At 31.3% G+C, this 25,197-nt stretch overlaps 1 protein-coding gene across 3 annotated transcripts; it reads right to left on the minus strand.

The window, feature by feature from the left end:
* Positions 1 to 846: 846 nt before the first annotated feature.
* On the minus strand, positions 847 to 22,106 carry LOC140046937 (whirlin-like). 3 transcript variants are annotated; one of them, XM_072091700.1, is made up of 15 exons: positions 21,219 to 22,106; positions 18,602 to 18,814; positions 17,720 to 17,845; positions 16,053 to 16,313; positions 14,422 to 14,628; positions 14,071 to 14,166; positions 13,415 to 13,561; positions 13,048 to 13,101; positions 10,679 to 10,837; positions 9,875 to 10,098; positions 9,252 to 9,402; positions 6,579 to 6,656; positions 5,894 to 6,295; positions 5,251 to 5,421; positions 847 to 4,846 (listed from the first exon to the last, which is right to left on the minus strand). In XM_072091700.1, the coding sequence occupies exons 1-15, from the start codon at positions 21,921 to 21,923 to the stop codon at positions 4,655 to 4,657; spliced, it is 3,186 nt and encodes a 1,061-aa protein (XP_071947801.1). In that variant the 5' UTR covers positions 21,924 to 22,106; the 3' UTR covers positions 847 to 4,654. The 3 variants fall into 3 exon arrangements, with proteins under 3 accessions (XP_071947801.1, XP_071947802.1, XP_071947803.1); XM_072091701.1 differs by lacking the exon at positions 13,048 to 13,101; XM_072091702.1 differs by lacking the exons at positions 13,048 to 13,101; positions 13,415 to 13,561.
* Positions 22,107 to 25,197: the final 3,091 nt, after the last annotated feature.

Below are 25,197 nucleotides of genomic sequence, written 5' to 3' on the forward strand. Positions count from 1 at the left end.
TTAACGCCAATACAGATAATTTTTATCCAGGTCTATATCTTATACATAAAAGGCAAACACAAAAAGTTTGTCCGCTATTACGCCGCCGCCGTGCGATATCCGATCCGTCCAGGTTTTACACCCAACGTCCATTTTGCTACGGAGATGGTCATTGTCTTTATACAGTTTGTAAACCAAATATTGACTGAATTATGAGTTATTCTGTGTATCAATGAATTTAAAACAAAGAAAATGAGATTTCAATTGCAACCCTTGCATATTATTTTACATGCGTTTGACAAGTTTTCTCAGTTGAATTCTGTTAATCGGGGTCCCACCCGTCGAAACTGGTGCTTATTGTTGCTAGTTGCCTAGTTTCCATGGTAGGAAGAATAATAGCTTTATATAGGCCTAAACGAAGAAAACCGTTCATATTATATACCATGTTTTTATTCACATTCACATTGATATGTTTTACTTTCTAAAGTTAATAATTAATTGTTTAGATAATGACTGGTTCATCTCAAATAAACTCCTTATAAACTCCATCAAAACCAATTACATTCTTGTTAATACCCAACGTCAATCGTTATCTATCAAATTGCCATATATATATATTATATGAAGAAAACGTAAAACAAACATCAGAGACCATGTTCCTATGTGTTTTAAATCCAGGAAATTTTTAGATCGACCAGTCATCGGAATCACATGATGATCTCCGATGATGAACGTATTTGCATTGCGCTCTGCCGTCAAGAGACATGGCACCTTTGATATCAAAACGGATACGACTGCCACAATGTTAGACCTCGTCCGGTCAAAGTTCAATGACCTTTTATGCATTTTAATGTTGACACTTCCAGTGTATTAAATAAACAAATGAAAATTTAATATTAGTAGTAAATACTTTATTATTTAGCCAAATTCTTATCAAGATAGTTAAAATCTAGTACAATATCTTTAAAAGGACACAGCAGGTCCCACAACTTAAAATATAGTATTGTTCATTAAATCTGACATGTAGTCTACATTTTAAACATTACTTAAGAGAAACCAAAATGAAATGCAATGACTTTATATCATCATGCACTACAAAACAGGGGCATGTCAAAATAAGTACCAATCCCATCAATAGACTGAAAATGCATTGAAGATTAGCAATTATTACTATTAATTACATTACATTAGTACATTAAAGATGTATTGTCCCCCAAAAACATGAAAAAAATGAAGATAAATTAAATCAGACTTTGAATAGGTTATTTTGTAGAAGTTAATTCCTATCATAAAACAAAACAAAAACGGAAAAAAATATTTTCTCATATAAAATGACAAAATAAATGGTCAAATTCAACCAAAAAAACCCATTGGCTGGCAGACAATTTGACTATTTTTTGCTTTAAATTACAGTTTTTTTTCTGGTAAATGACAATTTTTTTATTCTATTGTTGTTCAATGTGGATAACTATTATGTGACAATAAAATGGCATATTCAACAAAAAAAGTTTTAATTATTTTTTAAAGGGGACAATACATCTTTAACCGTAAATATAATTAAAAGATCCATGATTTAAAATAAATTTCAGGCTGACATTTGTATTACTTTATGTAGTAATTTACATATCATATAAATGTAATTTAACAATATCAAAACCAGTTATTGTATATTTCATGATTACCATTATGCAATATTTAAGTTATTAATGTAATTTACCAAATAATGATTGATAATAATAGAGTTAAAAAGACAAAAAGTAACTGGCGTTTATATAGTTTGAACTTCCATGTTTGTATACATGTTGACGGCAGACGTTCTGCCAAACCAATTGCTCACAAACACTCAAAGCGTCCGAATTGGTTGTTTAAAATAAACTGCAATATTAACAGTAGAACCATTTCCATTGTTAAAAAAAGAATATTCATAATCTTTGTATAAACAGATAATGTAATAATAATGTACTTTGTATGGTATCAAAATACTGTAAATAAAATCAAATTCACAATAGATACAGTACTGTATTTTCAATATACAGTCCACTCTTCTACTCTGGGTTTTGGGAGAGTCCGGTGTTGGGATAGTTTACTGTACTGTACTTAAGCAGCTAACTGGATGGCAACACCTATAAATTGGTAGAAATAAACTTAATCTACAAGTACATTCTTAAATAGACTTATGGTTAATTCATAATATATTGTCTGTTTTTACCATAGTAATGAACTTCCTAATTTCATTTTAACACTTGAAAGAATAAGAGTTTATTGCACTAAAAGGATGGAATGTACTAAACGTTGATGCTAAAAATGGACGGCAGTTAATCGGATTCAAAATTTAAAAAACACTAGAGCATGTTTTATCTGCAGTGACATCTATAGTTTAAAGCTCTGTCTACACTATCAAATTTATGTGACAAAAAATGTGATATTTTCATATATTGACATGATGATGTCATATCACTACCATATTTGGGTATATCACTACCATATTTGGGTATATCACTACCATATTTGGGTATATCACTACCATATTTGAGCACATCACACATAAAGTTTGATAGTGTAGACAGAGCTGTACAGTTTAAAATTAAATGATATGTATTTCAGTGTTCACAAACAGTGTTACAATTTTCCATGTATTTAGGACGGAATGTAAAAATGACACTGCAAATGGACGGTAGTGAAAAAGGCAAAGACGAGAATTCTTTTACATATATAGAAAATCATATCAAGTATTAAAAATGACATGAGTAACAATAACTCACATTATTGTGTGTGCAGTGAAAGATCTGGATCATTCCTCATAACTCGATAGAAATATGGAAATAAAGTTACCATTTATTTATTTCACTATTATGTAAAATATGACCTACTGATTGAGCTTCAAATATGACTAACAAAACAATAGTTTCTGAAGATAAATTTACAAATATTTTCTAAATTCATTTAACTTAAGTATTATTAGTTCCGAAATATAACTGTACAAAATGCTTAAGTATTACACACCCAATCACTGCAACTTTAATTATTAGCAAATACAAATAATATATTGATGCAGTAAAAATAATATTGTAACAATCAATACTCACATCATTCGATATCTACACAATTAAATTCTTCAAAGCTAAATTTAAAATAGTCACAGTATTTTACAAATATCAAAGTACTTGCACAGCAATCTATTGTATAATAAATATATTACAAGAATGTAAATTAATTCCATTTTTAACATAACAAGTTGAAATTTACAAACACACTTTTAAGTATACAAATGGATCAAATAATTTTATAGAATCAGAATGCTATCTGTAGTAATCATAATTAGTTTTTAGAAAACACTTACGAATCATTTAACCTTTTACTAAACGGACCTGAATTATTTTAATATCGTTATCTTATATTCATTTGATCTAATTTTACTATTATGTACAATATTAACAGTGACTACGTTAGTCATTTTAATCTCTTAAATAACATAAGCACACCAACATTGTTAAGGTTAAATAATTGTGGGATTACAAATTGAACACAGCATTTGAGAAATATGTAAGAATTAATATCATAAGTATCTTTGAAATAAATATTTACTATAGAAATGAGTAAAAATGGATGGAATCATAAATGATTATTATTAAATCATTTATATGTGGATGGAATATAATAATTAAATACACAAACTACTTCTTTTACTTTTAGTTACATTATTAAACAATCATTTTTTGAGTACATGGATGGAATAGAATTTATTTCATTACTGACATAATAATATTAAGTTCACATGGATGGATGGAATAAATGGATAAAACTATTAGTAACCTTATCACTGTTTTTTTAACGAGAACAATAATTCTAAAAACTCTAAATTAAACCTGCAAAATATAATATTTACACGGATTCCATTTACCTATAGGAACTTAAGCCTCTTCATTTAAATGAGAAAAAATGTTTAATTACTTGCAAAACGGAACAATTTAAATTAAATCATAATCTAAGTTTTATAATCTATGAAATATGGCTGGTATATATTAAATCAAGGTATATTTATAATTGGAATGTAGTTAATAGCTGCATCTAACAAGAATAAGACAACAATTACAGTACTACTATGGATGTTAAATGAATTAAAAATAATCTACTACTGTATATTTTTTTCTCAATAAAAACTACCTAAATTTAATTTTATTTCTATCTTTGTTTAAAACCAAGCCTGTTGCCAGGTTATCAAAGTCATTTTCAAATCAGGCCAATTCTATCTAGTACGCAAATTTCATCTACTAGTCTAGATCTAAAACAACCTCTTTTGTACTCCTGCACCTATTGGTCCCCTAATACATAGTTTTGGTTTCTGTAAAGAATAAAAACGAACACCCTGTAAAATTCCTAGCTACAGACTTGTAATTTGTAACTATTTATACTAGCTTCCATTTTCTCCTAAAAATGTGTGAAAAGCGTGGTTCCCACTAGCGACGCAACGCAAGGACGTAACGCAACGCAAGTGAATTAACCAATCACAAACGATGGCTTATTCGCTTGTGATTGCTAACTATCTATAACTTCGCTGGCCATTGGTTAAAACGCTTGCGTTGCGTTTACATCCTTGCGTTACGTTCTAGTGGGAACCAAGCTTTAGTAATCAGTTTTCTGCTTGTCTTTTGACAAATTAAAATAATTGAAATGATCAGTACATGATCTTATAAGCATTTGAATCAAGTACAAGAAGATCAACAGAGTTACGAGACTTGTTCTTGAATGCTTCAGCAATGAGGCGTGTCGCTGCTTTATGATCTAGGCCAAATAACGTTTTGTTGTTCACTTTCAATATCACATGACCTACCCTCAAGGTGCTACTCTGACCAGCTGCTCCATCACTCTGAAAATGTACAATAAAGGAATATAAATATATCATATCAATAAAAGTATATATATTACTGAGACAAGTTTACTTACTTCATTTTATGCTCATATTATTTGTATGGCATTTGATGAAATAAATGTTTTTTGAATTGAAAATAGATTAGTAACCAAAGACCAACAGAAAAGAAAATTTAAAATAGTAAGTATTGGTATCTCTGTCCTGCAAACTTTAAAAAGAAGTAAGCAAAACACAATGGATCAAGAAATGTATTATCAACTGCAAAATTGTTTTTATCAATTTAACTATGCGATCTAGTTTTCTCATAGGACAATTAGACATAAATTGTAAATAAACTGTTTATTAAAATGTCATCCTAGGTTGTTAAAATATGATACAAGCTAGACATAGCAATCACCAACCTGCACTGTAATGACTTTTGGTAATGGTTGTCTGGTGCCAGCACCGCCCTCTACAGCGATCCCCAGTGTTGGTTTCACTTTACGTATGTGTACCTCTTCTGAATACTTCGTTACAGCTTCACGGTCACTGATGCTGATTAATACTTCAACCTGTAGAGGAGGTTCATCCATCTGCCATTATAAACACAAAGTAATTATTGTTGATAAATGTGTTCAAAATTATAACAATAAAAAACACATACAATCATAAAAACAATGTTTATATATACTACATATATGTCTATTTGAAATAAATATGTTCCAAATATCAATAACCTCTCAAGAACAACATCTATAGAACCAAACTTAAATAAAAATGCCAGAAAATGGAATATATAACATAATAATTTTGATCTCATACACACAATTGCGAACCTTACAAAATCTTGAGAGAAGTATTGTGTAGTTTGGGGTACTATCATGTACAGTGGTTGGTCAGTTTAACACCAGTGCAAGTACACATGCACAGTAACAACTTGGAACAAAAAAAAACAAGCCCCTTGCTGGTGTGTTTTTCTCATCCCTGTGATATCTTGGAAAATTCTACATAAAAGTTTACATATAATGTGGTTACAAATTGTTTGCAGGTGTGAAAAGGGTTTACCTTTGATGCTACAGCAGGATTTCTTTTCATACTTCCTGTGCTTGATTTACTACTACTAGCACTTGGACTACGACTCCTCAGTGACGAGTTCCGCGAGTTCGCTTCCATCTCCGAGCTTGACGATGCCTTTCCATTCCTCTGCCGTGATTTATTAACAGTTGCGTATATTGGTGTTCCTTTACTGGATTGTGGAATCGGACTCAGCATCATTGAACCGTTCATTGCCGAGGTTGCCGAGGGCGTGCTTTTGACTGGTGTGATGTGAGGTCCTTGCGGTATTTGTTCATAGATACTTGAATAGTTGGTTGACTGTGGTGACGTGTCTGTCTTTTTAAGTTCATACAACTGTTGACTAGCTTTTTTGGTTCGATTTATGCTACGTTTTTGGTCTCGAGGTACATGCTAAAATAGAAAAATCACAATATATAAATTAGATTGTTTCTAAAAGTTTACAAATCAGCAGACATTTCAATAAAAAAAATGTGTTATACAAATACTGAATGATGTTTGAGAGTTGAATGGGATGAATATTTTCATGGGTTAAAAGATTGATTGTTCTATCTTACACAGAATGGTCAGTTCAAGGCTGAAGAGTTAAAGTTTTATATATTTCTGTTTACTTCATCAAAGACTAACATTCAACTGATTTCAAAGTTGCAATAAAAGTATTCTTATCTTATCTTACATGTGTCGGATCGCTGATTCGTCTTGGAACTCCTGTCTCGTTTGGTGATAAACTTGACCTGCTAGGTAGGTCATGTAACTGTTTAAATAGAAGAAAATATGTATAAACAATATGGTAATTATAATTTGAAACAAAAGATGTTGTATATTAATACACTAGGGAACTATATTCATTTCATCTTTATTTCGGAATATCATGATGACATAATATATCCATAGCAAAAGAGAGAAAAAAAAAATCTTAATCTAAGAGCTTATAGAACAAGGACAAAAATATATAAATTTATATTTAAATAATATATTAAAGTTACCCAAACTAATTAACATGTAATAGATTATTATTTTTTTATCTTCAACAATAACAATATGTGTACAGCCACATCAAAACCAGGCACTTGGTGAAATATATATTTTTTTAGTTGATACTATAATGGTATTCCTCACAATATATCCTTCAAAATGGTGTTTGGATCATTTAAATCAAGCAAATATTCCCAGAGTTATGGCAATAAATGTATATAGCATTTATACAACAATTTATTTGTAATTACTGAGTAATTAACAGTCAAAGTTTAATGACAAATCAGACAGGAAGTTGCCCCATGCTTTTACAGATTGAACAATTAACACCTTAGCAACACTACCTTCTAGATAAACAATCATTCTGAAATTTGGCACACTTATTCAATATAGTGTTTTCTGATATTCATGAAAATTTCATCAAAATCCGAGGTGGTTATCATAGTTAATTATGACGATTACAAAGTACCACTAATTTACGTAAAATCTGTCAAATTCATTTATAATAGTGTAGTGTAAGAATAATACAGTAGGCCTACTAGTAGGTATTCAGGAAGATTGCCTTAGCTTATTATTAGTTCTAAACAAATTTTTAAAAAACAGCAAACATTTTATTAATGAACTTTATTCAATTTTATTTCTCTTTTTACTTTATTTTATCTGCTTTTTGTTCAAAATGGCGCAGGGCACACAATGTCCCTCGTTTCTGGTCGGCAAAATTCAATTACCAGTATTTTATTTGTGAGTGATTTGTATTGTACTGGTTTTTAGTGTTAATGTTATGTATGTAAGAGAAACTCAACAGTTCTTTTCAGACTTAATATACGTGGTGTACCGCAAACTTTATATCAACATTTGATTTCGCCATGCAAACCTTCAAAAAATGTTATGTATTCTATTGTTGAACCAGCACCATAACAGATAGCCACACCCGTTAGCTTGAACAATGTTTTTAAGCATGATGAATAACGTGAAATTTAGCCAAGGTACCAGTATTTTATTTGTGAGGGATTTGTATTGTACTGGATTTTACTGTTGTTAATGTTATGTAATACGTCTATTGTTGAACCAGCACCTGGTCTGATCATGACAGATAGACACACCTGTTAGCTTGAACAATGTTTTTAAGCATGACGAATAACGTGAAATTTAGCCAAGGTACCAGTATTTTATTTGTGAGGGATTTGTATTGTACTGGTTTTTACGGTTTATGTTTTGCACACACTCCCCACACACCCAACCCATCATTGGCAATTTTTAAGCATAATGAAATTTAACCAAATTGAAATAAATAAAATAGCCCAGCAGTAGGCCTAGTAAGTAAAGTAAAGCCTTCCAGGAGGCTTATTATACTATAGAGAGGAAAACTCTATCTTATTTTAATTGGGCTAGGCCTTGTTGTTGTTATTACTATTATTATTACTAGCTAGCTAGACCTACTATGCCATGCAGCCTATCTAGGCTAGTAGCCCAGCGTAGTAGTAGGCCTAGGCGGATCTCCGCCTAGTCTAGGCTTATAGTACTAGGCCTAGGCTAGTAGAGCCAGGTCTAGCCTACTGTACCTAGCCTAGCTAGGCTAGTAGTGCCAGTGGATTGAGAGTTACATTGCTAATATCAACTCTTACGATAAATAACTTAGCTAGGCCCTTTACTTTAGTATGTTATAACTTATTGTTATCAAGTCTGAGTCAGTACACGTCACTTTAGTATTACTGTGTACAGTACTTAGATGAACTATAAAAAATATATTTTTCTCGACAAGCGTGTACTAGCGATAAGATTTTGTTGACCTGGAATTTTCCATGCTGGATGGGTCATGTGACAAAATTAAACCAATCACATCGCTTCTTTCAGCGTGTTCGTAGCAACAAGGCCGTTTTTGTTTACACTAAAGGGTTCTATAAAATTGGTTTTTATTGGTCTATATCGTACAATCTGTGACATCACTCATTTATTTTTAGATTCATGAACAAAATACCTATCGAATGATACCAAGCTTTCAGGGGTTATCTACAAAATTACGGCGTAGGAACGACGAAAATAACTGCTTTTTTATAACGAATTACCACGTTCTTTCAATCGAAACACGAGGATAGAGGCTCAGATTTATGTAATTTTTACCACCTTTCCATTTGAATTAGTTAATAAGATATATATTTTTGAAATCTACGGTAAATTTCCTATCAGATAATGGTAAAAAAACAAAATGGTCAAAATATGAGTTTCACACATTCAAATGCATTTTACACAAATCCCTATCTAGCGACAAGCGCCTGGTTTTGATGTGGCTGTACACATATTAACAAGTAAAAGTAAATATATTACATAATAACAAAAGTTAAAAAAAAAGCATAATGCATGATTGGTAACTTACCACGCTGGTATTGGAGCTTTCTGTTGTTACACTGTCAAAGCTGTGCCGTCTTTCATGTTCACCGGAGTGCCTTGATTTAGTTGGTTCAGGACGATCAAAAGATGGAGGTGGACTCTCTGTGTCACTCAAGTTGGCAAAACCAGGCTCATGACTGAAAAATACCACACAAAACACTTTAAAACAAATTTATTCATAGAATGTACCATTATCTGACAGGGGTGTTTAATAAAAATGTATATATTTGAGTTATAGCTCTCGGAGATAATAGGCCAATGTCGGTTTATCTAGGGATAGCTAGGCATGAAATAGACTAAATAGAAGTTGGCCTTTGACAAAAACCATTTTAACAACATTATATATTTTCTTATTGTGACATATTTTATTTACCTGAAAAAACTGTAATTTAAAGCAAAAGTAGTCAAATTGACTGCCAGCCAATGGGTTTTTGGTTGAATTTAACCATTTATTTTGTCATTTTATAAGTGAAAACATTTTTTTTTTTCGTTTTTTTTTCTATGGAAGAGATTTACTCTATTAAAAGTACAAAATAACCTATTCAAAGTCTGATTTAATTAATCTAATTTTTCACATTTAAATAAGGGACATAACATAAAGCTATATACCGATGTACTGTCATTCGTCCAGAGTTCATAAGGACATCAACCCCACTGTCTTCACTTGGACTCTTCACCTCGCTGTAAATTGGTTCAATGTACTTGCGGCTGGCAAATGAGGCGTGATGATGGACATCCGCTTGGATTGTTTGTTGATTTGCAGGTGATGTGGATGAAAGATGGGATGACGATGAGTTGATGAGAGGTGGTGGGGGTGACACGGACAAGAAATCCTGATGGTATGAAAGCAATGATATAATTATCATATGATTTGTACCTAAATTGTCACTATATTGAGCATATGATCTCAATTAGCTTACCATATATCCTTGGGTATAATGCCACTTCAGGTTTATTCTCACCCCCCTATGTCTGATTTCACAAACAGTCCTATCTCCGGGCATAGTCCCAGTATTGACTTTTGGTGTGGCCTCCCTCTAGCCAGTTCAGATGAGTTTTTAATCCTCGGGTATAATCCCAATTCAGGTTTAATCCCACCCCCTACTTTATGTCTGATTTCACAAACAGGCATTTCCTAGGTATAATCCCAGTATTGACTTTTGGTGTGGATGTAGGCCTCTCTCTAGCCAGCTCAGATGAGTTTTTAGAAGAAATGCTTACCAATCATATTTTTCCTGAATCAGGGTTTCCCCTAGTATAGTCCAATCCCCTAAAGTCGGCCCAATTTCGTGTTCTGAGGGAGTGGGATTAAACCAGCGGATATACATTGGTTAAGACATTTTTTAACCTCTTATCAGTAAAAAATTTAAACAAATTACTGTAAACAATAAATAAACACAATGCTGGACTTACAGGAAGAAAGTCAGGTAACTTTGAGTGATCTTCTGGTGAATCAAATCCATTCATTTGTGGCATGTTGTACCCATTCATTACATCATTATTAAAGCCATTCCTTTCTGGTTCACCATACCCATTCATATGGCTGTGTATTCCATTATTATACTGCTGCCCCTGAAAATAACCACAGTATTTGATTAAAGATATATTATCCCCTCTAAACATTTTTTTTCAAGTTTTTGTTGAATATCTAATTTTAATGTCACATAATAGTTATTCATTTTGACCAGAAACTGGATTGAAAAAATATTTATAATTGTAATTTAAAGCAAAAGATACAAACATTGTTTGTCAAATAATGGTTTTTGGTTAAAATTAACCGTTTAAAGTTTAAAAGTTTTTTATTACAGAAGTGAATAACTTTATTAAAACTGCAAAATTGCATATTTAAAGTCTGATTTTATTAATCTTCATTTTTCATGTTTTTGGGGGACAATACATCTTTAACACTCTATAACGATACTGTATTAAATTAAGTCATCATACAGAAACAAATTGAAAATCATTGGAAAGCAGACAACTTGGGATTAATGCAGTAAACTAAAACATTATTGGTAAATGTTGTAAGAATACAGTGAGCATTTTGTACAGAATACAGAAATAACATTTGCCATTCGCATTATACTGTATTATCATACAGTAGTGGCGAACAACAAAGCATTCAATGTGTAAAGACAATAAATGATGAATAATTTAAAAACATTGACCACAATTTATTAACCTTTATAAGCAAATATATACAAAATAGCCATGGAAATAAATACAATGAATCAACAGTGCACCAAAATACAGTATGACATAGAAACAAAATATAAAGAAACAACAAGGATGGTAAGCATAGATTCTAAACTTTGCAGTAAAGTAACCATAAATAAATATGTAATTGTAAGCATGTTTTTATGTAGTAGTAGAGCTACTGTTGTAAATAAAGTTGAATAAATAAAAATGTAAGCATGTTTTTATGAATCCTCTTGTATCTTCCCTTAACTCATTTAAGACTCAACTTAAGACATTCCTTTTCCAACTAGCTTTCATTAATAATAATGATAATATGCAGAACTGCTTTTATTTTTTATGTAAAGCGCATTGAGAGCTTGCTTATATGCGCTATATAAGAACAGACTATTATTATTATTATCTTTATGTTTAAATTTTAAATATTTTTGTATTACTTTTAAGAGGGCCTTTTCAACTTCAAGTCTGCTGTAGTAGAGCTACTGTTGTAAAATAAAGTTGAATAAATAAATAAATAAAAATGTAAGCATGTTTTTATGGATCCTCTTGTATCTTTATGTTTGAACGTCATTGTATATTTTTGTAGTGTTTTTATGAGGGCCTCTTCAAGTCAGCTGTACTGCTGTAGTACAGCTACCCTTGTAAAATAAAGTTGAATAAATAAAAAATAAAAATGTAAGCATGTTTTTATGGATCCTCTTGTATCTTTATGTTTGAACGTCATTGTATATTTTTGTAGTGTTTTTATGAGGGCCTCTTCAAGTCAGCTGTACTGCTGTAGTACAGCTACCCTTGTAAAATAAAGTTGAATAAATAAATAAATAAAAATGTGCTCAAGTATACTACTTATGTTTTTTTAATATGTTTAAATCTAGAAGGAATTGGCATCAAAAAGCAAAAGACACACTAAAATGATTGCATGATGATGTAGAATGGCAAACATAGAAAATATTTAATCCATATGATGCTGGATATATTGAAACATAGGTTTCAAAATGTAAAAAAAATCCTGATATGTTTCAGAATGCAGGGTGCCCAACAATACTATTCTAAAGCTCTACACTATCAAACTAGCTTGACAAAAAAAGTGTGATGTGCCCAAATATGGGAGTGATATTCCGAAATATGGTAGTGATATGACATTATAGTGTCCATATATAGGCACATCACATTTTTTTGTCACATAAAGTTTGATAGTGTAGATAAAGCTTTAGTTAGTTTAGTTAGAAAATGGAACAATTTTAATAACTGAATTTACAACTGTTCAATATAATAATCATGCATTGCAGAGCCATAGATATAAAGATTTACAACATTGGGTTAAAGTCACATGCTACACAAATTGTGTCAAAATTGTCTCCATTAATGAATGTAAAGTATAGGAACAACAAAATATTTTAAAAGGTTTCTTATATTCTTAAAAATGTAATGGTGAGATTGATGGTGGTGGAATTTGATGATGAAATATCGATGTGCATACAGAAGTACTTGCGGCAAAGAATAATTTCATTTAAGATAGCGCCCTCCAGCAACATTTAAACACTTGATAGCCTTTCGATACCAGACTGCGAACAATGTAAAACACTTACCAGTATTGGTATATCATGTAAAAGGAGAGCTGATGTTCTTAACTCTGTCTGTTGCTAAGTAACGCAGCGATAACAAATCAAATAAGAATGTAAGGGGAGGGGTGTTAAAAAAGAAGATATGTTTTTGAGTGTTTAGCAATGTTTGGTTAATAAAATTTGATGTGGTGTGTGTTTGCATAGAATTGAAAATGTTAATAATTGTATCTAAAAAAATGTGCCGATATAACCATTACCAAAAAATATAGGGCCTAAGAATGCCTTTAAATCACAACACACATTTTCAGTTCAATAATCATAGTAAAATAAAACATTAAGAGAAAGATTTGAAATTTACTTTTTAAGTATAGAATGAGGAATCAACATATACCTTTTTGGCAATCGGGATGGAACTGGGAATTTGTGGTGGCGTTATTGGTCTGGAATCAATGGAGCCTGAAGAGTAATGACTACTTCCGGAGAAGGTTTCTCCAGTTGAGTTCTCGCGCTCATTCTGTGGAAAAATCTTCTGTCTTGCCTGAATTCATAAAAAGGATGAATAAATATTGTTGTGATTTTGGTTAATGATGTGGCTTTAACAAGGTACATCGATTTACAAAAATGAAAATTATTAGTAAATATAAATTTTTTGTCTATATATAGCCATATTAGAGCATGATGGTAATTAATATAAAGTAATATTTGAATGACATACCAATTGATATCATTACATAATAGTACACATTTTTATTTGTTTCAAATGTTCACAAAATATCGAACAACAAGCACAGGATGGTAAACTATGCTTTCTAAAACCAATTCTCATTCATGTTTTATTTAGGATTTGAACAAAGGACTCTAGGATTGGTAAGCAAACTTCTCAATTATCAAACCACAGTGCTGCTACAGTTCAAGTTTTTTTGGAGAAAAGCATGTTGAAAGGAGTGTAAACAGAGAGATAGGGGGTTTTGTATACACAGTGATACCGATACATGTGATATATGGTAAGGATACCTAGGTGAGTCAAATTTTAATAAAATATAATACCTTCATCGCTTCTACTTCACGTTTCAATACAAGTGTGTCATATCGATCAATATCTCTTGGAATCATAAAACTTCTGATCTCTGACAGTAATGAAAACTAAAAAAAAAAAGATGAAATTAAAAACAATTAAAAAATAAAAATTCAAAATAATGAGGTTTGTCCCACAGACGAAGTGTTTATGTCTAATGCTCTGTCTACACTATCAAACTAGTTTGACAAAAAAAGTGTGATGTGCCCAAATATAGTAGTGATATGCTTAAATATGGTAGTGATATGACATCATCATGTCAATATATGGGCACATCACATTTTTTTGTCACATAAAGTTTGATAGTGTGGACCAGGCTTTACCTTAGCATGTGTGTTAAGGAGCTCAAACAGCGCCAACACCAGCTCATCAACTGAGATGTGTGCTTTCTGATATTCTCCTAAATAGTACTTCATTGTCCCACGTTCATTTTCATTGAGCAATTGTCTTGCTTGTTCTTCAATCATATTCCAAGTCATCGATGTGTTATACATGATCTGTGAGCCAGCTATTCCTTTCTTGAAAGAAGGCTGCATGAAAAACATTTTCAGTAATTAATTTGTAACAAAGTTTTTGTGCAAGCATTCAAAATGATTTATGACATACATATAACTACTGCGTATAAACAAAATGTTATTGAACTTAGCTGTGTATGCCCAGGAAAATCCTTACAAAAACAGTTTAAACTTTATGCAAGCAAAGCAGACATAAGAATTCTGTGAACAATTGTTTTTTTGAATTGAATTAAAAATGGAAAACAAATAGATTTCAGATCACATGACTACAAATTATGCAAATTTACTAATTTTGTTTGTCTCCCCTCTCCCCATACTTTAGAGCAACCTCTTTCCTACCTAAAATAAAAAATTTTCAAATTAACCAAACCAAATTTCCGCACAGAGGTAGGATTAACACTTTGTAGTAAAAGGGTTACCCTTTTGTTCGTTTAGTTGTATTGTGGGCCCTCTGTAAATCATATGTACCCAGGCAATAAAATAAAAACGAGGTTATTTATATACTTATAGAACAATAGCATGCAAAAGCCTGAAACTCAGCTGACTATGATTCAACTTACACTGCAACTGCTCACTTTATTTACACTATACAATGAGTACTAGTATTACTAGAATTGATTTCCAATAATTACCATTGATTATTACAATAAATTTAATTTCATAATCGAATAACATCTTGTATGAGCTTTTTAATTAAAAACATACACAGTAGAATTCATAAACCGGCGGTACAGTATAAAAGTTACACACAATCAAAACACACATGTGCACACAATTTGTTTTGGCAATTGCACAATACTATACTACCTGTACAGTAGTATTCATACTATTCTACCTGTAGAACATACAAATCAATTATAGTATACAATATCTGGTTGTGTTTTCAATAAGAGAGATCAATAATTACCAGTAAGCCAATCAAAAAACAATAATGGAGGATACTGCATTGTTTTTTTTAATTGTAGAATGGATACCCATTAAATACTGTAGTTGACAGTATGTCACAATTACAAACATTATGCTTTACTGGTATTTAAAGATATATTGTCCCCCTAAAGAAATTTTTTTTTTCATGATGTGATATGATCAAAAACTGAATGAGAAAAAAAATTGTTTATCTGAAAAAAATGTAATTTAAAGCAAACAATACCTAAATTGTCTTTCAGACAATGGGTTTTGGTAAAAAATTTAAGGTTTCTTTTGTCTTTTTTTTATTAGTGAAATAATAATTATTATTAAACAGAAGTGAATAACTTCAAAATGGCCTATTTAAAGTCTTATTTTATTAATCTTCATTTTTCAGGTTTTTGGGGAAATAATACATCTTGAAACCAATTCTAATGTCTGTATAATATGAGGTATCTTAAAATGCCTTCCTCATCACTTTTAGCACCTTAAATTTGGAAATGTTATTATTTTTTTTAAATGTATAATCATACCATGTCCATTCTTCTTCCAACAACATTTCCGTTTTGTGAATCAGGTACTGGTTCCATAGTGTTGTCATCGCCACCAAGCATGGACAGCTGATCTCCCATAATCCATTGCGTTTTGTCGACCGTGGTACGCGCATACGGTAGTTTTCCCACATCCTTAATAGTCATCATCATCAATTTCGATGATTTAAGTATGTTAACTGCCTCTTGGTGTTCAATCTCTAGAAAACTTTTGCCACTCACATCAAGAATTTGGTCTCCAACCTGGAAATTATAATCATGAATATTCATGAGTATTTACAGTATAAAAATGTTTGAACAAAACATTCTGCACAATGTAATTTACAAGCAGAAAACAAGTATTGCTAAACTGTTCAAACACCCAATAACCCTTCAATCAAAGTAGAGTTTTTCACCGAAAAAAGGGCAAACTTACAGTATTTAAAAAAATTCTTTTTAATAAACTAGTTATAATCTAATCAATATTAATTTATTTGAAGGAGGTTTGCGCAGAGTTTTTTGGGTTTACGTGGTGGAATCTGACACTTTCAAAACAAATTGAAGTTTTTCACCCAAAAAAAGGCAAACTTACAGCAATTTTTACATTTATTTTCTCTCATAAATTGTCTCCTTTTATAGTTCTACTTGTGATCTAATTTATGTTAATTGGTTTGAATGAGATTTGTTCAGTTTAGCAATAGCCGCAGAAAACCACTTAAATTACACATTTTTTAGTTAAAAAATTGTCATGGAAAGACATACTGTATGGCAAAACACAAGTGGACAGTGTAAATACACAAAAAACTATTCAGAATTACAGTACCCTGTAAAATATGTTTATACTATAGTAAATTTAACCAAAATAACATTTAATGACATTTTTTTTCTTTTTTTAAAATTACATTGAGAGTTATATAGTATACATCTCTTATAGTAAATTTAAATTGAAAAAAATTGTTAATTTAATATTCTATACAATTTAAAATGTGGAAAAAAATCAGAACAAACTAAAAAATTCAAGAATACTAATTTTTTAAAGACATTTCATTGTTATTTTGTTACACACTAAAAAAATTGTAAATTATTTACTACAGTATTAGTGTCTATTTATTAATACATTTCAGAACACCTTGCAATTGACTAAAAACAAATAGCAGTGATTTGGATGGAATTGATTTTTGTATTGCGTCCGTATGGAGATGTTTATTGACAGTTAACAAAAGACATGGCTGGGTCGCAGGAGATTATCTGGCGAGCTATTCAACAAAATCAATACTATATGCAGAATCACAGCACTCATGTACAGTGAAATTACTATGCAGAATTACAAAGAGTTTAATAATACAAAAGAAAATTTCACAGTAATTTGTAATTAAAGCATTTAATGATTACTGTACATTTAGCCAGGGCTAGAAATTTACTAAAATTTATCCACTAGCAAACATTTCCTAGTTGTGCAAAATCTAACTAAAAAATGAACAACACAACTACTGTAATACTGTAGCAAGTAAGCAAATGTGTTGGTTAATTATTTGGAAGCAAAAGGTACACATTTTTATATGTACAATTTAAATGAAGCACTACCATGTGCAGCATTTTATTAATTTTTGTATATGGTTTAAGTGAAAAAAAAACCATGCTTTTAAAATCATTTTATTGATTGTGAATACCTTTAAACCAGCAGCATCTGACACAGAGTAGGCATCTATGCCAGTGATGTAAATTCCAAGACCAAACTCTAGGCCACCTCTGATCATCAACCCTAGGCTTTGTCCATCTCCTATCACTAGATTCACCTAAATTTAAAATGAAATCATTATACAGTATACTGTACTTAATTTTCCCTAATTAAAGTAGATTTATGTTGACCATCATCCACATTTATACTTACAGTAATTAATTATCTATAAAGAAATATTTTATATATTATTATTTGTGGAAAATCAATAAACAAACAAAAACAAGTGAAGATAAAGGAATAAAATTGGTGCCTCCTTTTTTCAGTACAGCAAGTATTTAATTATAAGCAAAATGCTTCAAGAACACCAAACTTACAGTAAAACGTTACTCAAGAAGATTTAGGTAAACAGTAATTTGTGACTGTCCAGTAACTAGTACTGTATTATAATTTTCATTGTAATTTTGATTGCAAGCCAATAATTGATTTGATTTGAATTTATTCGGAAGTACACAAAATACATTACAATTGGTAAACAAGAACAATTAAAACATACAGTACTGTAGTCTTCCATGGATAACCCAAAAAAGCCGGTAAATATCATTCCAGCTTATTTCCATTGGGGTCCATTATATACATACATACAAACAATAAAATATTAAACCAGTAAAACAATAAAACATAACATATAAAAGCATACTGTATAAAATTGATTATTAAAATAATATTTCATGTCATTCTTTAAAATCTTATCTTATCCTCCGAATAATTCTACAGTAGTACAGTATGTGTAATTTGTAAACTTTAAACAATATTATGAAATTAATGTATTAATTTAAAACTACAGTAATTTGCTTAGTTATTATAAACAAACCTTTCTTTCATCGCCGTCGTTTAAGAGATTAAGTCCGCTTCGTCTACCCTGTGATTCTGTCATCTGACCTTTTATAGCTGCTACATTAGGGGGTGGGGAAACACTTCTACCTTGGGGATTAACCCAAGTGTATGTCTGATGTGAAACGTATGATCCAGGGACACGTCCAACAGAACTTATCACCATATTCAGCTTTTTAGCAGATTTAAGAATCTATATTTTTAATGAAAAATATTTTACAGTAATTAGAAAGAAAAAAAGAAAAAACTGAATGTTAAATACAGTATTGTTTAGAAATAATAAATACATTAATGAAAGAAGATTTTTTTTAATATGCCATTTTAATGTCACATAATAGTTATTCACTTTGACTAAAAACTGAACTGAACTAAAAACAAATTATTTTCCTGAAAAAATGTAATTTAACGCAAAAAATACCTAAATTGTCTGTCAATGTTTTTTTAAGTGAAATAATTATTTTTATTGATTTTTTTTCTACAGAAGTGAATAACTGCAAAATGGCCTATTCAAAGTCTGATTTTATTAATCTTTATTTTTCAGGTTTTTGAAGGATAATACAGCTGTACATCTTTAATTAATTTAAAAAAATTATTTCAACTAAAAAGATATTATACTGTATAGAAAGTACTATACTGTTGGGCTCTATTGTAAGAAAACAAACTTTAAACAAATCTACAGTCTGTAAAATATAGATTAAAATTACGCTGTGGCTAAAGATACGGTACCGTATCCCAACTTCCGTTTGCTAAAGGTACGGTAAAATTACATTACGTCATAATCAGTCAATGGGGTGCTGGTACGTGTGTGAGTCATCGTATAAGGACTTGGGATTTTTTTTCATATCGCGAAATAAAAACAGTGATCAACTGGCGTGCGGCTTAACATTTTATTTATGCTTCATTTAGCGCTATTATAAAATATCCCCGTCGTGTGACAAAAACTAAATGTAGCCTAGGCCTACGTCTGTTATTATGATAGGCCAAAACATGTTGATTTTAATTCTAGAATACAGAAATTTACCGTTTCAAAAGAGGTGACCACTACGTACTATAACCATGCTATAACCTATAGCCTCGGTATATGAGTTTGTTTGCCAGGCTGGGGCCAGCTGCATGTGTGTGATGATTTCTGTGACTAAGACCTGGGGCTAAGCCTATTGTCTAAATCATAGTATTTGAGGGTCCCTTTATTGTCCGCATTTGCATTTTGTTTATGGTTACCATCTGTAAACAAAATTTATTAAAAAATATAGGCCTAAATAAGCCATTTGGAATAAAAATAAAACCCTCGTAGTAACTATGGACGAATGAACTAGACGCAACCAAAGAATATATATTCTTTGACGCAACACAATTTCCAACATTGAATTATAATTCCTTTACTTCTAATTTGGCTATCAACATATTTCTACTGTAGTGTAGTGTATAATGTTGTATAATGAAATAATATTTGAGATTGAGTGCATGATTTAAACGCTTTATGTAACGTCCACCAACCCATGATCTTGCTCTATTACTACAGCATCGACGATTCTGGATTCAACATTGCTACGTCTAGCCCCGAGGCCGAGTCACAGAATCATCAGCGCACACATCCATGCAGCCTGGCGCCGCAGATAGGCATTCTCTACAGACGCGATGTGAACAAAAATCCAAAGTCCTTATACAATGACGTCACACACGTACCAGCACCCCTGGCTGATTATGACATAATGCAATTTTACCGTACCTTTAGTAGACGGAAGTTAGGATACGGCCACGGCGTTAAAATTAAATAGAAAAGGGATAGTAATTAATATAAGAAATCATTGTACAGTATCTGTATTTTCATAACAATTAAGAGGAATAAGCTGATTGATGTAATCAGAGTGTTGTGAACAAAAGGATGGACAGTAGAATGGTAACAATAACCCTTAACTGTACAACAAATCTATTGAGGCAAGAACATCACTAATTTATGTAGGAATACTGTCTCAAGTGTATTTTGCATACTGTAGCTGGTACAATATTGTACTCTACAGTACTACAGTATATAGAAATGTGTGCAATTATTTATGCAATGCATAAGACTGTTTTTAAGGATGTACTTAACAAATGGTTGGAATGTAATTCAATATTTTAAAACTATATTCAAAGGGGGATGTGGATACACAAAAACTAAACACTGTTTTAATAATAATATATTGTTTTTTTTTTCTTTCTAAAAATCATTACTGTATTTATCATACATTTTGCAAATCACTTTTATTTGCTGCAGAAATGTGCTGTCTATGGATGATGTAATTAAAAAAAAAGACTGATACTGTAATTTTATTTTCAAGTATGGAAAAGATCATAATAATTACTGTAAAAACAATTTTTTTTGCGAAATATTCACCCAATTTAAAAAAAAAACTTATTTTTTCAGAAGCAATTCCAAATAATTTTGTTTAATTGACGCAATAAAAATGTTTTATATTACTGTTCATTCATTTTGATGTTTTTATTTCGTACTAATTTTCATACATTTAAAAAAGTGTGCATCCCACTGTAATAAAAAACCATAACAGAATAAAGAATATTTATTATGGCGTTTAAATTTGACAGTACTGCCATACCTTAACTGCCTCGTCATGTCTGATTTTTTCAAATGACGCATCATTTACAGACAGTAATTGGTCTCCGGTTTGTAATCCTCGTTCTTCCGCAAGACTCCCTGCGTCAACTTTAGAAATAAAAATTCCAACACCATGTTCAGCACCACCTCGGATACTAAATCCCAATCCCTCATTTTCCTGTTTATTTTTTTTCAATATAATCCTGTGGATGTTCGTATGAACATTCTGTTGAGGTAGACCCGATTGTGAAGATGCCTTGCGGATAGTTTTTCCATGTGGTTCAATCAATGGTTGCCGATTCTGAACCACCTGTTGAGTCCTATTCGGCAATGTATTGTAGTTTCTAGTATTGTAACTGTTGTTGTTAACTGTTCTATCATTTTTTACTTGCTGTACTTCGGTAATTTGCCAAAACAATGCTTGATCAGAACTAGGAACCACTTTTCCCAGCAATAAATACAATCTCTGTTTCTCTGTTGTGTTAAGAATCGTCTTTAAATTTTGTACTAACGAGTACACATTTCTTTTAGAATGATAATCATTCAGAGCATCAACAAAGAAAGCTCTTTCATCCTCATTTAAAACTGCAGTTAGTTCCTCATTCAATCGCCTCACGTTAGTGGATAACGTGCGGGAATTGGCAGACTGTTGCCTGTTGTGACCGTGCTTCGATCGCGGCCTCGGAACAGGTTGTTGAAGAGACATCTTGTCATGACGGATAAAAACACGTTTTCCAAAAACAAAACAGCCTCTTTACCTACCCTAATCGGTCCTAGATTGTAACTTAACTCCTATTACATATTTTGATATAACGTGAAAACGATCGTGATCGTCTAAACGTGTGATTTCGCTAATTTATTATGTTATTCTACTCCGTTTGACGTCCACTACTCCACGAAAACATTGGTATTTCTCACGCATACATTTCGCGCACAATATGGCTACCAAATTATCGATCGGTGATTGGTCATGTACGTAAGTGCCTGTAAACAAAGGTTTTTTACTGTAAATTAATTTTTTCAATATTGTTTTGATCAAAATACAAACATGAACCGTGGTATAATAAATATGAAACCAATTGCAACAGTTAGACTAAATCTGATCTGATATAACTCTTTTCTTTTACAACAAATCATTAATTCTGTTTCCTTGTCAACGTCTCATTTGCATATCAAAAAGAGGAAATTGTTGCAACGCCGACGATCAACTGTTGGCGGAAGTGCAATTTGATAAATTTGTTCAGAAAATTAAGCATGTGTGAAATACAAAAGAAAATACTCTGTTTACAAACTAATTGGCGAACAACAAATGTAATATATAACAAGAAGTCGGCCTAATTCTTTTCATCCAATAATTTTGTTATACACGTGACAATTGTAAGTTTATTAATTCTTGAATAAATTCTATTAAGCCTAGCTACTAGGACATAGGCCCTAGGCCTAGGCTACTACTACTAGCTAGCTAGGCTACTAGGCCTAGCCTAGTAGGCCTATTAAGTATTATCCCATCATGATGAGATGATGCTGCTTGGCGGCTAGGCTAGCTAGGCTGCACTGCACACTGTCATAGATATAAGGCTCTAGGCCTAGCCTAGTTGTAGTAGCTGTGCGTTAGGCCTAGCTTATATATAATAGGGCTACAGTAGCTGGGATAATTTGGGAAGTGTACAATGTTATTTTATGCGCAATTTGAACGGGAATTGCACAAGGTCCAGGATATATTTTTTGCAGACTTATTTTGTTGAGTGTCAGTAAAAAGGATTTATAAATTTGTCAGTCCAATTACAATTGACATATTTTATTTACAAAACAGATTTGTACCTCTCATAAATGTTTGCCATATTTATGTGTACCTGTAAACCGATTAAAAACTAATCTTCTCTGTAAGTAAAACAAAGTTTCAAGGGTTCCTCTGCAACTATTGTGGGACATACTGTAGTGAATCGCTTGAGTCTGCCCCGGTAAAGAACCAATAACAAAGAACAAGATCTCCAATGCTTCTATAAGTTTAGTGTTTATTTAATGAAATGAACATAGCTTTACATTGGAAGTTGGCTCAGTTCACTGGTTCATTTTAAATTTTGCAAATTTTTAATTTATACACCTACCATATTTGTCGTCAACTTTAAATCTTAATATTTTACTGATAATAACCACATCAGTAATAATTAACACATCAGTAATAATTAACAATTTGAAAAAAAATCAAATTTATTGAAGGTATTAATGAAATACCAAGGTACAAGTATTGATTACTGTAATAATTATAGTGGATTATGTGTGTCTGATGAGATGCCTATTTCTGGAGTTTAACAAAAGATAGACTGTTTCCATTGTCAATGTCACTAGTCTCAGAGATAATACTTTAGTTTACTAGCAATTATTCAAGTTGTTACTGTAATATTGATTTGTACAGACTTTGTCTCTTTACATTTGAATTTAGTCTGACTTCAAATTTGCATGATTTTTGTAACTGAAGTGGAGCTGTAGCTTGGTGGTAAACATGTTTGCCTTCCAATCCCAAGGTCCAGGGTTCAATCCTGACCTAGTGCCAGGGTTCAATCCTGACCTAGTGCCAGGGTTGTAACTCGAGACTTTTTCAACACCACTCCCTGAGCTTCAAATGAAGCTTAGTTTATAAGCATGATAAATTATAAAATAGTTTCCATCCTGTAATTGGTGAATTACTTGCTGTTGGATATGTATGAAATTTAAAAAAAATATTTTAAAAACTGCACCAAAAAAAATGCTTTAAAAAGGAACGATGTTTTAAGCCTTGTCTACACTATCAAACTTATGTGACAACAAAATCTGATATGCCCATATATGGACATGATGATGTCATACACTACCATATTTGGGCATATCACTACCACATTTGTTGCACATCACACTTTTTGTCAAACTAGTTTGATAGTGTAGACAGAGCTTTAGGATATGGCAATTAATGTTCAATTTATTATGACTCATTCTTGATTTGAGAATTTTACTGATTAGAAATGTGTTAATTATATTATTATTGCTAGTATTTGTAATCCACTCATTCATAATGTTGCAGAAAGATTTAAACATCCTTAATAATCCTGTATCCATAATTAATTATCCTAATCCTATTGTTTTTCAATTGGCTGATTATTGTACTGTAGTAGGTTGGTTTAAAACACTAGTAGTAGTAGTGTACTGTAGTGAAAATTGTTTAGTTTGATTAATTACAAGTGCATTTGTATAGTATGTGTCTGTGTACAGAAAGTACAGTATACAGTATAACTACAGTACATAACGTATTAAAAGAAGTACGTTTTATTATTAAACCTAGAGCAAAAAAAATGTCTCTTTGCACTATGTACTGTAGTTTTTTGTGCAGTATAGCAATGAAAACTTGTAAACTTCTTGGTGATCCCATATTAAACTCCACAGCAGGGGGTAACCCAAAGGTAACATTCCTCAGAGAAGGTGAAATAATAATGATGTCCTAATGTTGGTAATCATCTTTCCTGAAAACCTATTTTGTATGGTGTTTAGATTATTTAATATTAAAAATAATAAAATGTAGCAAAACAATTTAATAAAGTTGAAATAAATAATTTAATGACCTAAAGCTCTGTCTACACAAACTAGTTTTGACAAAAATATGTGATTTGCCCAAATATGGTAGTGATATGGTTAAATATGGTAGTGATATGTCGTCATCACATATTTTACACAAAAATAATGTTTGATAGTGTAGACTGTACTTTGTGCTTTGTTCAGGCATACCAAAGTATGATGGTTTTTTTTTTAAATCTCAAAATAGACATAAAGATTTTCTTTATTTCCATACACACTATTTCTGCATTTTAAACAACTTCATAATATTAAGAATTATATAAAACAAACCCTCTTGTTTTTGTCACAGTATGCCAAATATATTAACCTGTAAGGCTCATTATTGGTGTCAATAATTTTAAAACTACTTCTGTACTATATTTAATTAAACTGTT

Source organism: Antedon mediterranea, chromosome 4, assembly GCF_964355755.1.
Source record: "Antedon mediterranea chromosome 4, ecAntMedi1.1, whole genome shotgun sequence".
NCBI lineage: Eukaryota > Metazoa > Echinodermata > Crinoidea > Comatulida > Antedonidae > Antedon > Antedon mediterranea.

Excerpts from the sequence above, each read along its gene's own strand:
- LOC140046937 (XM_072091700.1), bottom strand. The coding sequence starts at position 21,923 with ATGTCTCTTCAACAACCTGTTCCGAGGCCGCGATCGAAGCACGGTCAC. Across the intron at positions 16,314-17,719 it reads CAGATGCTGCTGGTTTAAAG|GTTGGAGACCAAATTCTTGA; the intron begins GTATTCACAATC and ends TATAATTTCCAG. Across the intron at positions 4,847-5,250 it reads CAAAAGTCATTACAGTGCAG|AGTGATGGAGCAGCTGGTCA; the intron begins GTTGGTGATTGC and ends GTACATTTTCAG.